Source organism: Urocitellus parryii, chromosome 11 (assembly GCF_045843805.1).
Source record: "Urocitellus parryii isolate mUroPar1 chromosome 11, mUroPar1.hap1, whole genome shotgun sequence".
Lineage (NCBI taxonomy): Eukaryota > Metazoa > Chordata > Mammalia > Rodentia > Sciuridae > Urocitellus > Urocitellus parryii.
Genome location: NC_135541.1, coordinates 74,778,753 through 74,794,290, shown reverse-complemented (window position 1 = coordinate 74,794,290; position 15,538 = coordinate 74,778,753). Strand labels below are relative to the sequence as shown.

The 15,538-nt window shown below is 36.5% G+C and overlaps 1 protein-coding gene across 2 annotated transcripts in view; it reads right to left on the bottom strand.

Moving 5' to 3' along the window:
• Positions 1–11,052: 11,052 nt before the first annotated feature.
• The window catches only part of Abcd3 (ATP binding cassette subfamily D member 3), an 87,146-nt gene continuing 82,660 nt past the window's right edge, over positions 11,053–15,538 (bottom strand). The window contains exons 22-23 of one of the 2 annotated variants that reach the window (XM_026409618.2): positions 14,154–14,210; positions 11,053–12,655 (exon numbers count right to left, since the gene is read on the bottom strand). In XM_026409618.2, the coding sequence (XP_026265403.1) occupies positions 12,578–12,655; positions 14,154–14,210 (135 nt within the window). In that variant the 3' untranslated portion in view covers positions 11,053–12,577. The remainder of the gene's footprint in view (positions 12,656–14,153; positions 14,211–15,538) is intronic. The other variant, XM_026409617.2, reaches the window with a different exon arrangement.

Here is a 15,538-nt window from a genome sequence, read left to right as displayed (position 1 = left end):
AGGTCTGGGTACTAATGAGGTGAGTATCTGGCTGTTCACAGGGAAGGAATTCATTATAAACCTGAATGAAGCTGAACCACGAGGCTCAGAGAGCTTCCACATTGCAAACATTAACCACTCCTCTGGCTGCCACACCTCTCCTTTTAGCTGCTACTAAAACCAACAGTGCAATTAATTTGCACTGGAGCAGAAAACCATACTTGTATCCAGAAACTACTGCCCTCTGGTGAGCCAAAGTATACTTCATTACCTGGCCTGTAACATGCCTCATAAACCTAATTGTTAGTAAACATTCATGCTTTGAAGAGATAGTTTTCCATCTTAGATTACTGACTAAATTTGGCTTTTATATAAGAAACCAATATTCATGAAATCCATATTTTAGCTTAGTTATGGTTGATAGCCTGTAACCTAAATAACTGTCGATTAAATAAACAATTATCTGTATCCATCAAATGATAAACTCATTCCCAAATGCCCTCCTTACCTGTTCTAGGAAATGTCTATTTAACATTCCTTTCTTCCAAGCATTTCCCAAGAAGGTGCATTACAGTTACAAAGTGAATTTCATTCATTTATTCAGCTTTGGGTGGATATTAGTTCTTTCCCATTGCCCTTGCTTTTCCACCTGGGATCTGGGTGATTCTGGCTTTGTCAATCAGCACATTTCCTCTCTGTGGCTGCAGAAATGGGTTAGGCACACGACCTGACTATATCTAAGCAGAGTGAGACTCAGAGCCTTTCTGGGAATGGAGGGACGCTCTCCTTTTTGATAAACACTGGGAAGAAACATGGGGCCCCCAGAGCTTAAGCAGTCATTTTGGGACCAGCTTTTAAAGGAGCTGACGTGTTGGAGAGTCTCACAGAGTGATAATAACAAGCTAAATCTTTGGTGACATCACCAAACTGCTAGACAAAGCCCTTCCCACAGCCCCTACCCATGGACTTTTCACTGCACATATCTGATGAGTTGTTTAAGCAAGCTTGGGTGATGCTGTATAAGCACTGACCATGCCATATAAACACAAAGGAAGAAGGTCTCTGGAATGTAAGTTTACAATGGAAAATAACATGCCATTTTCATGCCTTCTCAACTACTTAATGACTTTACTCCAAAAGCATTCCTCTTCCAGCATTCTAAGTTTCTCCCTTATTATCTGATCAGTATGTTAGAATACAGACATACTGTATTATTTCCTATCTTAAAGAAGCAGTCTTCCTTATCTAGAAATAATCTTCCTCCCATCTTTATATAAAAAACATGTATGAAGATTTGAATTTGATGTCAATATATCTTATATACAATCAGAGATAATGATAAACTGTGGTATATATGTGTATTAAGAATTGTAATGCAAAAAAGAGAGTGCATGTATAATGGCATAATTTGGCGTGAACATACTTTGTATATACAGAGTTAGGAAAAATTGTGCTGTAAATGGGTAATAATGAGTGTAATACATTCTACTATTGTTATGTATGTAAAAAAGAAAGAAAGAAAGAAAGAAAGGAAGGAAGGAAGGAAGGAAGGAAGGAAGGAAGGAAGGAAGGAAGGAAGGAAGGAAGAAAGAAAGAAGCAGTCTTCCTTACTCTGTTAAAGCCCTAACCTAGATCTTCTTATTTCCTATGTCTTCTTGGACACCACCCTCTGCTTTCCAACTTCTAAATGGTGGATTCTCTTAGCACTTGATCCCACTCTTCATCAATGATCCCTCTCTGGGCAACATAGCCAAGCCCATGTTCTATTATCCAGCTCTCTCACACTACACACCCATAACATCTATATACTATTGGCTCCCAAATGCACCCCACCCCCAGCTTCCTTCCCAAACTCCAGAATTGCACTGTAGGTAGAACTTCATCCACAACATCTTTACTTGGTATCTAACAGGCATTGTCATCTCAGTATTTCCAAAGAGAAATTTTTAATTTCTCCTGACCCCAAAACCATTTATCTCCCTATCTTTCCCATTTCTTAAAAACATTTTTTAGTTGTAGTTGGACACGATACCTTTATTTTATTTATTTATTTTTATGTGGTCCTGAGGATAGAACCCAGCGCCTCATACGTGCTAGGCAAGCGCTCCACTGCTGAGCCACAACCCCAGCCCCTATCTTTCCTATTTCACCAACAGCTGCACCCACAGCTCAGGCCAAGTTTTTTGGTGCCATCCCTGACACTGCTGCTTTCAGTCCATCAATCAAGATGCTAGCTCCATTTTTAAAGTATTTCCCAATTCCAACAGTCAACTCCTCTGCTCTCTCTGCTTCAAGTCACCTTTCTCTCCTACTAGATAAGACAGTAGCCTCCTAGCTGGCCTCCCTGTTGACACAGTTCATTCCTACAGTTCATTTTTCTCATACCAACCAGAGTAATCCTTTTAAAATATAAATTCTGTCTTTAAGGGTACTGCTCTCAACTTTCCAAGAGGGTTGGTTCTATGATAGTGGAGGGAAGGTTATTATGTGGCAATCTGGCTAATCTGGAACCATGTTTTCCAGAATCCTCCTCTTAGTCATATTCTAGATTAGATCCCAAAAGGGATCTCTGCACAGAATTCAGACAGAAGTGATGCAGGAGCCATTACAAGGTTAGCATGGTTAGAAGAAGTAAGAGACAAATGCAGAGGTGTCTGCAGGTTCTACCCTGCCCTCCTCTCCCTTACTGTGACTGGTTTTTCTCTCTCACCCCTGCTGACCAATAGTGACTCCACACCTCCCACTATATACAATCTTCCATAGGCTTTCCCCCAGCTCTCCTTTGCCAGCATTCTCTCTTTTGGAGTCCAAGGGAATGATGACATTCTTCCATGGGGGTCTATAAAGGCCTCAAGGAAGAGGTGGATGGGAATCCATACTGATCCTTCTTTCTAAGGTCTCCCCAATTTTTAGACTAGAGCATCCGATTTCTTGGTGGCTTCCCTTGTTGTGTGAAGATCAAAGGGCTGCTCAGCACAAGCTGGTCCATGCACCGAGAGAGCTTCCTGCTCAGCCCTGCCCCACCAGGGGACCTGCCCTCCCAGGCAACCACCCAGCCCTTCACTATTGAGCTGCTTACTCCCTGATCCAAAGCTATGGGTTTTTATGACTTACCACATACAAGGACGCCATAATAGTACAAATGGGTACACAGTCCATGTACACAGTAACCATAACATGCTTCATTTTCTAACACTTAATTTTTAATTTAGTCTCCCTTTCTACCAGACAGTAGAAACCATTCCCAGCAATTTGATGATTTCACCAGTAAAGATCCCTTTTCGTTGGAGTTGTGTCAACATCCACAACCCCACTACTGCTGTTCTTGCCCTCTACCTCACTCCGTTTCCCCACCAACTTTTCCTTCTAGTAAGGAAATCCTTGTGTCTAGGGATGGTGAGCTGGGGCAGGGGACCCTTATTGCTACTTGTTGCCATGTCTCTTTTAAATCTCTTGTCTATGTACTTAGTCCTGCCTTTTCAGCTTGTCCAGAACGAGAGGAAACTCGTCTTTACTACCATATCTCTTTCCTGTTTTTTTTTAAACATCAGAAATTTATTAGTTGCTCAAAACATTACATTGATCTTGACATATCATATATCATACATTTGATTCAAATGGGGTATGAATTCTTATTATTCCCATGTGTACAGATTGCAGGATCACATTGATTATACAGCCACGTTTATACATACTGCCATACTAGTGTCTGTTGTATTCTGCTGCCCTTCCTATCCCCTTCCTATCCCTGCTCCCCTCCCCTCCCCTCCCCTCTCTCTACCCCATCTACACAACTCATTTCTCTCTCTCTTTTTTCCCCTTCCCCTCACATCCTCTTATATGTATTTTTGTATAACAATGCGGGTTTCCTTCTATCTTCCGTGCAATTCCCCTTCTCTCCCATTCCCTCCCACCTCTCCTCCCTGTTTGATGGTAATCTTCTTTCCTGTTTACTGCAAAGAGGCTGGAAGTAGGTATAGACCAAATCTGGCATCCCCAGTCCCATGGAGAGTTTAGAACACAATCACTTCTAAAGCCAAGACAAATTCTCTGTGCAGAAAAAGCACAAACAAGATCCTCCATCTACAGACTGCACACTCCTTATGAAGGTTTGTCACACATAGGTCTGTTAAGATTTTCCTTGTTGCAAAGAGCAAGAATTCTTTCAAGAAAGTTTAAGTAAAATGGTATAAAAATCTTCAGCCTCTTTTAATCTAAATTCTGTGATTATTTTATTAGAGCTTTAATAATTAACAATTTTTAAAAGTCACTCTTACTAAGGGATATGAAAAAATACAAAAAGGAAAAGAATCCAAGAATTGTAAAACTGAAAAATTGCAATACAAAGATTAATACACTTTAAAATAGGGATCTAAAAAAAAAAAACTTTATGAGAAAGATTCCTGATACTTAAAAACCAACAACCAAAGAGTCATGAAACATCTTGCATAGTAATTTGTGTTTTCCAAGTATACTTCAGGTCAAAGAAGAGACATTACCCTCAAGGGGCAGGAAATATTTCTTCCATTATTAACAGCATCTGGGCTGGAAGTGAACTTGATCACTTAAGATTGTGGCGCCATCTTCAGTTCCTCAGAATAGTATACAACTTAAAACCCTTTAAGTCCCAAGTTTCCAATTCTGCAAACATTTCAACAAAATTGACACAAGGCGCATTAAAATAGGTTGCAAACCATAATCTAGAGTTTATATATTCCTTATTATCATTAAGAGCAAAAATAGATATTGTCCTATAAATAGGACACTGGAACAATATATAGAATCAGATAATTTGAAATACAGTTTGTTCCTCCAAATAAAATGACAACGTAGTTCTAGAAAATACTTCCCTGAGTGCATTTATTACATATCAGTTATGTATGAAACATTTTGTTCAGTTGAACAGTTAGAAGTAACTTTTGCAGCAAAGTTCATGCCATTTCCCCAGTGAATTTAAAGATGTTTCAAATGCCCTAATCATTCATCCCTTACTTTCTCAAATGAATACATGTCTAAATATATAATCATTATTCAAAAACTACCAAGTGGTATATTTGTTGCTCAATTTGAAATTTTATAGGCATTCCCTATTTGGGATGATGGAACAAAATGGATTAACCAGAAAATTCATAGACTGGATTATAAAACAGTCTAAAGGAGTCATAAATTAATGCCAAAATACCATACCTATAAATAGTTTAGAATGAGGAACATGAGTGAAGGGGTGGTTGGAATAATTGAACCAGACAATCTTTTCCAGGTTTCTGCAACTCTACCTGCAATGGTCACTACAGCCCACAGCTGGAGGAGCCACTCCAGATGCTGCTACTTGCAGTGTGGCCTGAGACAGTTGTTTCAGTACCATTTGACAGCTAGTTAGAAATGGACATCAAGGGCCCCACCCAGACCTACTGAATCTGAATCTGCACTTTCCAGATGATTTGTATATACACCAACCACCTTGATTTCCTTCACAAAGGTGGTGGGGGAAGTGGGATGGAGAAGTGAGACAGACATGCCATCAATGGACAGAAATTGCATAGATTTAACAAGAAGATGTCATTTATTAAATTTTATCAGCCAATTGTTAATCCATGCCAAAAAGAGAGTCCTGATCATATTGCAAATGTCACACATTTCCCAGAGGCAATACTTTGAGCACCGCTGCCTTAATAAACACCTTTCTATAGATCACAAATTTTCCTGCTTGATTCCAGTGATCATTGGGTCCCGCCTTTAAAACTGTTTACTTCTTAGGTCTCAAGAGAGCTCTCCACTGGTGGATTCCCATTGCACCCTCACTAATTGCTTGCTACATTCTTACAACTCTTTAATATTTTTAAAAAATTTTAATTTGTTATATATAACAGAATGCATTATAATTCATATTACTCATATAAAGCACAATTTTTCATATCTCTGGTTATACACAAAGTAGAGTCAAATCCTTCATGTCTTCATACATTTACTGAGGGTAATGATGACCATCCCATTCCACCATCTTTCTTGCCCCTATTCCCCCTCCCTTCCCCTTTGCCCCTTTGTCCTATCTAGTACAATTCTTAACCTCATATAGCAGTCATTCACCTGTTGGAGTCCCATTTCTGGATTGTGATTTCCTTGCCAAGAATCATGCTTATGTATTTGAATTCACTCATTGATTCACTTATTCTAGTATTAATATCTACTATGTGCCAGACATTATGGATTTTATTAAAATATAACAGCTATACCTTCAGCTCTTATGGAGCTTACATATTTTAGAGCAAAATGTCATATAAGTCATTATAATAGCAGATAATGTTATGATAGAGAAAGCAGAGTGTTTGAAGTCATTTGCATCTAACTTGGACTTGAGTTTTCTAAAATCTCAGCTGAAGGACACAGTTCACCAGGAAAAGTAGGGAAAGAGAGTGAAGTGTTCCAAGAAGGGAAGGTGCTTATGCATCAAGCAGCACCTTGGGCATAGACAGTACAGAAGAGTGTGTTGGATGAAGTTTGGACATTTTGTTGCCTCAGGCATTCCAAAGTCAGTCATTTAGCAAAATGAGTTTGGATTAAAAAAAAGAATGGGGCCAATTAATGTTTCAAAAAATATTTTTAAAGTACTGGCTATAACTTATTTTTTTTAATTTAGGATAACTGTCCATTTTTAAAATTGAACCATAATAATCAGATCACTGAGTTCTTCCATTCAAGAACTTCCAAAAGGAGTTTCACCTGCACCAACAGGAAGTTCTAAGAAATCAAACATCCTGAGTCAGCTCTAAATAATAACTGTGAAAGTGACAGTCTAAAGAACACCCCAGAATTGAGGCCCTTTATTTATTTTAGTTTTCTTAAATATATTAAACTGTTTAATGCGAATAACCAATCTTTTATATAAAAAGAACACAGGGACTTCAGAGTCTTTGTGAACTTCTGGTTATAAATGAAACACGTTTCTCCTTTCCTTCCCAACACTCCACAATAAGGATATTAAGCAAATACAAAAGGTTTAATTCCTTAGGGACAAAATGGGAGATGTTACTCCACACCTTACGTGTGCACAGGAATAAAAGGGAGGAAAATTAACTTGCTGCCAAGGAGCTCCTCAGAGCCTCAGCCACCAGGACTTGCCAGATGGGGCAGCGAGTATTCTTGGAAGGCAGGGAAGAGACACTAAAGTAGGAAGGGTCAAAGGAAGGATGAGAAATAGTAGTAGTGGTAATCATAATCATCATGTGCAAAGAAGAATCAATATACTGAAACTTCTCAACAGTAGATTGGACATGAAAAATAAAAATATAAGAGGACAATAAAAATATTTAAGGAGAAATCATCTTCAGATTAGATTTATCCCAGCTGCACTTTCCACATATACAACAGACTATGAATATTTTCAAATGTACAAGCTTTTTCCTTCCCCTGCCCTCTTTTCCAGGAAGTTGCTGCAAGACATGGTCAACTGAGGAACTTACAGATCCAAGGAGCAAGCTCAGAGTAGGGCTGACACTTCAGCATGCAGCACCACCAGCCTAAAGTCCAGGACAGAGGGCTGGAAGAACATCTCCAGAGGGCAACACAACAGTGAGGCAATAGATGGCACAACTGGAGACGATAGAGAATTACTGTTATAATTACTGCAGAAAAGGCAAGGTTTAAGAAAATGAAAATCAGACTTAGAGGGAAAAAGTAGGAAAGGAATGTTGTTCTCTTCTTGGTGCTACAGAACAATACTACATATTCTTCAGAAAGTAAATTGATTGTTAAATTATTTAACTGTCTAATTAGCGAGAACTTCTGCATTCTATTGGCTGCAAAAATAGTCTATAAGTGGGTCAGAGAGGCCCCATATATACTTCTTCACAGTGGGCTAGCACCATCATCCCAAAGCTTGCTGGTGCCAAACTCAAATTCTGACATCTCCAACAGACAGAGCCACTAGCTCTGGAAGGTATCTCTTAGGAGGGATTTCCTCTCTCATGCAACAACCCTGTGTTTGGACAGCAGCCAAGGTAGAGGGGACTCGCACCTCTAGGTGAATGTCCAACTCCTCATGATCTCATCTTCTGTCTGCCTCTCGAGTACCTGAACTTACCAAAAGAAGTTACCAAAGTCTGCAGGTTCAAGGGGAGGTAATAAAGATCTTCACCATGGAGAATATCAACCACACCGTAGAGTATGTGAGCTGGGCATAGTGGCACATGTAATCCCAGTGGCTCAGGTGGCCAAGACAGGAGGATCACAAGTTCTAGGCCACCCTCAGTAATTTATCAAGGCACTAAGAAACTTAGTAAGACCCTGTCTCAAAATAAAAATATGATGGGCTGGGGATGTGCTCAGTAGTAAAGTACCCTTGGGTTCAATCCCCAGGACCAAGGGGGGAAGAGGGGAAGAAAGAGGAAGAGGTGGAGGAGGAAACAATCTGTTCCAAAGACCAATATAAAAAAATTAACTGCATTTTTATATTACAGCAACAATTAGAAAATGAGATGTTAAACAGATCCCACGGATACTGAAATCAACAAACCTCAAATGTTTAGAAATAAAGCAAATTAAAGACACAAAACTACAAAATATTCCAGAAGTCTTAAATAAATGAAAGGACCTATCCTGTTCAGGGTCGGATGAATTCTGCATTTGCTGGGTATGTATGTCTGTCCGGTCAGGTAGGTTATGTTTATTTATGTATAGGGGCTTAATTTTGGTTCAGTTATTCTGTCAGCTGCCACAAGGCATTACTCTTCCTCAAAAACAGTGGATTTATGTATTTTTCCTTAATCCTATCAGTTTTATGTGTTTTGAGCCTACATTATTAAGTACATACAAATTGAGAATTGTTACTAATTACTGTTTGATCCTTTTGTCATTAAAAAATCTTTATTTCTACAAATGCTCATTGTCTTACAATCAGTCTACTTTGATACAACATTTAAATACTAATAAAGGACTCATACTCAGAATTTATACAAAACCTCTGAATCAATAGGACATTCTAGAAAGAGGGCCCAAAGACTAAACAGGTACTTCAAAGAAGATGATATCTAGACAGCTAATAAACATGAAATGAGTTCAATTTCAATAGTCATTGGGAAAATACAAAATGAATCCACAATGATTAACCTGGTGACTAAAGACACATAAGTCTAAACAAAACACTGACAATATCAAGGAATTAGCAAGGGCTGGGAAAACTGGAGTTCTTCTACACTTCTCATGGAGTATAAAAGAACAACTTGAGCAGTATACTACAAAGATGAGCATATCCCATTCCAAAAATGATCCATGTGCCCAGACATTTAAAATGTTTACAAAGACTGTTCTTAATAGCTCCAAACCAAAAATGGTAATGGCTGAATGAAAAGTAAGGGCCTATTCATGTGTTTAAATACTATACAGCAATAAACAAAGGAACTACTGTCACAATGGCTCAGTCTCACTACACTGAAAGAACAAAAAAGGCTATCTAATATACATCAAATACAAAACCAGGCAAAACTAGTTTATGTGATAGAAGTTGAGGGCTAAGAATTGGAAAGACATAAAGGGAGCTGGAGGGGTGGTTATTTATACCTTACCTTCTCAAAAAGTACATTTTCTTAAGAATTCACTGAGCTCAAATTTATGAATTTTTTGGCATATGTACTGCAATAAAATGTTTACAAACTTTTAAAATGATTTAATTCAAAAGGGAGAATGTAGAAGAAACATGGGTGGTAGGAAATGTTTAAAATTAATAAATCAATCAATAGCTACGGGCATACTGTTAAAAAATTAAGAATTACCCCCAATTAAGAATTAAAAATAGTTGCTCTTAGTGGGTATAAGTAATTGCTTCTCAGGTTTTTAGTACTAGATTTCTTTTAAAAGTGACAAGCTAAAAAAAATAAAATAAAAAATAAAAATGACAAGCTCATGATATGTATAGAAAAAGAACATTTCAATCCTTCACAAAGGAAAAATTACTAATGTAGGTTTTTTTTAAAAGTAAACGGCTTCCTAAAATCAACAATGCTAAAGTCTATCTGACAGAAGAAAATACACTCTGCTTTTAGGCACAAACTATGGTTTTAAATACCAAATTTCAAAGTTAAAAAATTACACGTGGAAATGACGGTTGCTATAAGATTGTCACAGTTGTGTAAGGCAAATGTTAATCTCTAGAAGAGAGGGAAAGAGACAAACCTTGGACATATTTTATTTTATCAATGTATAGCAAACCACCATGGTTATTTACATACATATTCTCACTATATAAAAAAGTAGAGGGCCTGGCATGGTGGTGCATGGCTGTAATCCCAGCCTCTCAGGAGGCTGAGGCAGGAGGATCAGGAGTCCAAAGCTAGCCTCAGCAACTTAGTGAAGCCCTGAGCAACTCAGTGAGACCCTGTCTCTAAATAAAAAGGGCTGAGGATGTGGCTCATGGTTAAGTGCCACTGGGTTCAATCCCCAGTACCAAAAAAAAAAAAAAAAAAAAAAAAAAAGGTAGGATGTTAGCATACAAAGTGACATACTTAGTTTGCAGAATGCTTCTCATGGACTAAAGTTCTTATTTTTTATTCTTTAGATTAAATTGCTATTTCTCAATGTAGTGTGTAGAAGATGGTCCTAGGAATTATGTAGAGAAAGATGTTACACTGTGCAATCATGTTTTGGAAACAATGGTTTTCTTCATCTTAGACCTTCAGAGAACCTCATCATGTTAATGTACACTGATTCTCCAGAAGGCTCTTCCTCTATACCTTGAATGATGAGGCACTATATTTGTTAAATTGAAAAAAGAAGACCCCCCCTCCCTTTTGATGGCAAGAATCCATCACAGAAGGAATCAGGAGACATCCAGGAGGACACATCCATTAGCAGATTTAAGGCAGCCCAGAAATCTGAAAATCTGCACTTTCTGGGTCTTAAAATCTTTCCTAGGGCGCCAAGGTCTCTTAGGTATTTAGTAGCATTTGTGAAGTACACTGAAAATTTTATTAGGATTTTCTAAAAAAGAAACGAACGCACATACAAACCAAATTCAACAAAACTGTAAAAAGAAACATGTGCTTGAAGATACTTTCTGAATGTTAATTTATTTTTGTTTTTTTCAAGTCAAGACTATATGAACTATGCATGAACCACCAATATTTAGATACCAGAATAAAAAAAATAAACAAACAAACAAAAAACAAGCAAAGGTTGTATAGGGTATCTGATTTTTTTTTTTAATCTGAACAGAAAATAAGTATACAAGTTTGCTAAAGAGAAGTGGTAAAAACTGAATGTTATGTATTATGTAATCAGTACATCAAGTTTACTTCGGTAGTCAGTGATTTTAGTTAATTTTGCAAAAAATAAAACCAGTTGCAGAAACAAGATTATAAAATGCCCCTTTCCAAACCCACATTGATAAACCCGATTCATGTCTAGCTTATTATACTCAGATTCAGTTCTCCTTGTGCAAATAATACATGTAATCATTAATGTTGGTTTGGTGAACTGAAACTCATTTAGGATAGTTTTAATATAATAACCCAAATGTGAAAAAGTTATTCAAGATTCAGAGATAAACCAGTACCTAGGAAACATAATTCACCCATGTGCGTGATAATTTTTAACATATTCTTCAAAATAAAATCACGGTCAGAGACTGTGATGGCCCTGCATACTCAGTGCATTGCTTTACGTGGTGCATTCCTATGGCTCACCTGGAGTCTAAGGCCATATGACCACCACGCTTCTAAAGAGTAGGCTCCTAACACACAAATCTGTCCAATTTTCTTCAAGATCTAAACTGCTTATAAGACCTTGAGCTTGACATGTAAGAACTTTGCATTTTAATATCCCAAACATTGGGAAGACTAATGACATGTGACATGTCATTAGTGTGTGACATGTAGTAACCATCCCTTCTAGGCAAGACTATACATACACTTTCATTACATCACCACAAAGAACCCTCAAAACAACTCAATCCTGCAGATTGAGAAGGGCACATTTATTATTTAGCTTAAGAAAGTCCAAATGGCTCTCTTGGGGTCAAATGCACCCCAAGGCATATATAAGGAATGAGTATAATTGGCAGCAAAAGAAATCTGCCACTGTGTGATAAATGCCATTAAGCAAAGAGATGTCATACATTTTAAGAATATACTGTGATTCGTTTGGTTCCCATTACCATGGGGCACAAGAAAATGAAACTCAAGACTACTTCCTTTCAACTGGACAAGAGATGACCCCAGTTTTAAACAGGGCTCTTCATTGAAGGAAAAGACAGAGCCATAAAAGTCAGATTAGCTGACTTCAAATGGTTTACATCCCAGGATGAATCAGATTACACTGATTTAAGCCCAATTTAATTTAGGCAGGTTTTTAACCACAAGAATAAGGACATTCTTAGTACATATTAATAATTAAACCAACATATACACAATTAGCAATATCCTATATAATATTAAATGTTTTAATATGTCCTCAATTACACTTTACCTAGTTAATTCGTTGTTTTGTTTTTTTTTTTTTAAAAAAAAAAAAACAAGCTCAACTTTATTTTACAATGCACTTTGTATTTCTAAGAGTATTCTGTAATTATTTGATTTCATTGAAGCAGGTACAGTTACTCCGGATTTCTCTAAGAGCCAAACTCAACTGTATCTTCTGTGATCTGTTTGAATTCATAATTGCCTCTGCCATCCATATGTAGGTAGTACTATGGGAAAGAAGGGAAAAATCAGTAACTAAGAAAATACATAGTGCTTTTCTTTATAAGAATAAAATATAGGCTTTCACATTCTTTTTAGGTAACCAAATCCACATGCATCCCGCAAATTAGAATGTTTCCATACTTCAAGCACCAAGGATCTGGAGCTACCAGTAGACTGACCTGTACCACTCCCTGACTGCTCAGTAGGGCTGTCTTCTTTTTTTACCTGATTTCTTAGATCAGCTCAGAATAACTTTATGGGTTTTTTTGCTTGCTTGGGTTTTTTTTTTTTTTTTTAATTTGCAAGAATCTCTAATGTTTTTCGCTTGTTGTTTTTACTTAAAAAGGGCTATATAATGTCTAAATAACCTACTGTGAAGACAGGACAGCAATTACAAAGCTTTGTTGTTACTTAGTAATTTTTTATTTACATACTTCTTATTTATAAAAAGTTTTTCGTTTTCCATTTTTTGCATTGCTATGTTTTAGTTATTCTGGCCTTTATATTCCAACTCTTTGTGTTTCCCTCTTCACATGATCACTGGCCTGATAGTTGTTTTGTTATTTGCTTATACCTTCAAAAGAGGAGGAAAGGTAAAATATAAGATGTGTCCATGTCCTATGGCTATAATTTTGAAGAAAACACAAAGGCTTTGATATATTTTAAACTTTGATTTCTAGTTACTCAATTTCTCATTCAATTACGGAAAATGGACAAATTGTAATATTTCTTAAGATAACAAAAACTAGAATCCATACAGCTATGTAGAAGTGCACTGCATTTTATTATTTCATATAGGTCACTTTATATTATCATCTCAACCTTTTCTTTTTGTGGTGCTGAGATTGACTCCAGAGCCTTGTGCATGCCAGGCAAGCAGTCTACCACCGGGCATGTGCCAGCCCTAAGCCATATGGTTCCTAAAGGTAAAAACAGTAATTTGCATCCCTCATGACACTCAGCCCTGAGCCTGGCAACAAATGGCACTTAATCAGGCAATATCCCTAGGACAGAATACCTTTACCATTGTTCCAATTTTTCTCCAATCTTCTTTCAATCAAAGTTTGTTCATTATTTAGGAATGAAAGCAAGAAATATTTAATTTCCCCCTATTAGTCCTCTACTAAAAATTCTCTAAATTTTTTGCCATTTAATTTTTCTTAAGATTTTTCCCCATGTCAATATTGGATGATAAGAAAAACTTAACTATATTTGTGACAGTATTTTGCAAATATTGCTGGTTTTAATATAAGAGAACCAGTGTCTGTCACATATAACTAAGACTGTTTATACACCTTGTAGCTTTCAAAACTGACAACTACAATAATGTCTAAGAAAGTCCTATTGTTTTTATAAAACTGAAATAAAACCACCTTTTTTCCTTAAGGTGCATATTATTTAGAGAATATATACCATAAAATCTAAAACTATACTCATTCCAACTCACATATTTAAATAAAGTAAGCTTTCACTGTCCCACCATACAATGAAAGAAATACAAACCTCATGGTGTTTCCAAAGAGATTTTCTGTGTGACACAGTGAAGAGCGTAATGCCAACCTAGTGAAATGAAAATGACTGAAGTTTATATTAACAAGTCAAAAACTAAACTAGTAACACATATTTAAGCTTTTAAGATAACTACCTTCCATGGCTATAGTAAAAATCAATGTCAATAAGAAAAATTTACAAGGATGCTAAATGTTTTCTGGTAATAGAAAGCAATGGTCATCAATCACTCAAAAAAAACTAAACTGGCATTAAGTGCATTATATTGTTTTAGGCTGAATACATATCTCCTAGCACATTTTCTATTTATCATGAAAATATGTGAAAAGATAATCTGACAATAATAAAAATAACAAAAGGTCAAAAATCAAGAAAAATTAAGTCACCACAGCAATGTCTGTAGTCAACTTGCTTCTCAAGTGCAAGGTAATAATCTCCTATCAAAACTCTTATTTTACAATGTGTCTTGGAATTCAGATTTTGGAAATCTATTATTTAGCACCCCTCCTCAGGAAGGTTCTGAGGCAGAATTCTATAATTACACATGAATGTTTCTGTAGAAATATATATGAACACTGACATTAAGTGAAACAAGAGTTTAAGTATTTTTTGTTAGACCAGGTTTTATTACCTAATGAGCTATTACAAAACTAATGAGAAATGTTCTAGTTTTAAGAGCTTTCTGAATTTCAGACTGAAAATAAGGATTTATAGTTTTGCACTTCAAATTTTCAAGAAAACACTAATAGATACAACTGTAGCTGCTCTGAATCAGTGGTTTTCAACTAATGAGTGATTTTTGTCCCTCCAGTGACATTTGACAATATTGGAGACATACTTAGTTGTCACAACTGAGAGCACTACTGCCATCTAATGGGTAGAAGTCAGAGATGCTGCCACACATGGCAATACACAGAAGAGCCCTTAGAATTATCCAGCCAACATGCCAACAGGGCTGAGGATGAGAAACTCTGCTCTATGTCACTGTTTTTCAAGAGACCTTTCAAAGCTGACAGATACATGTATATGGGTTTCAAGCATATGTCCCATGATTTCTAACTTTTACTTTCATTTTGATAATTTTTAAAAATTAGTCTAAGTTTATTCTAGATCATTTCTACCATGAGAGTTCAGTGCCCAAATTTGTACTTACACTTCTGCTGGCACAAAGTGGTTCCACTTAAAACTTATAATATGCCACAAATCTGGGTGTCTTGTGAATAATGGTTATGAATTGCATGATAAAATAAGTTTATTAACAGTATTAAAAATGTGTATTTCAAATGTATACTAATCTGATTTTTAAAATTCGTTTCAGTGATTATATTTGTTCATGTTTCTACAATAACTGAATTAGATTTCTACTTAATGTAGGCATT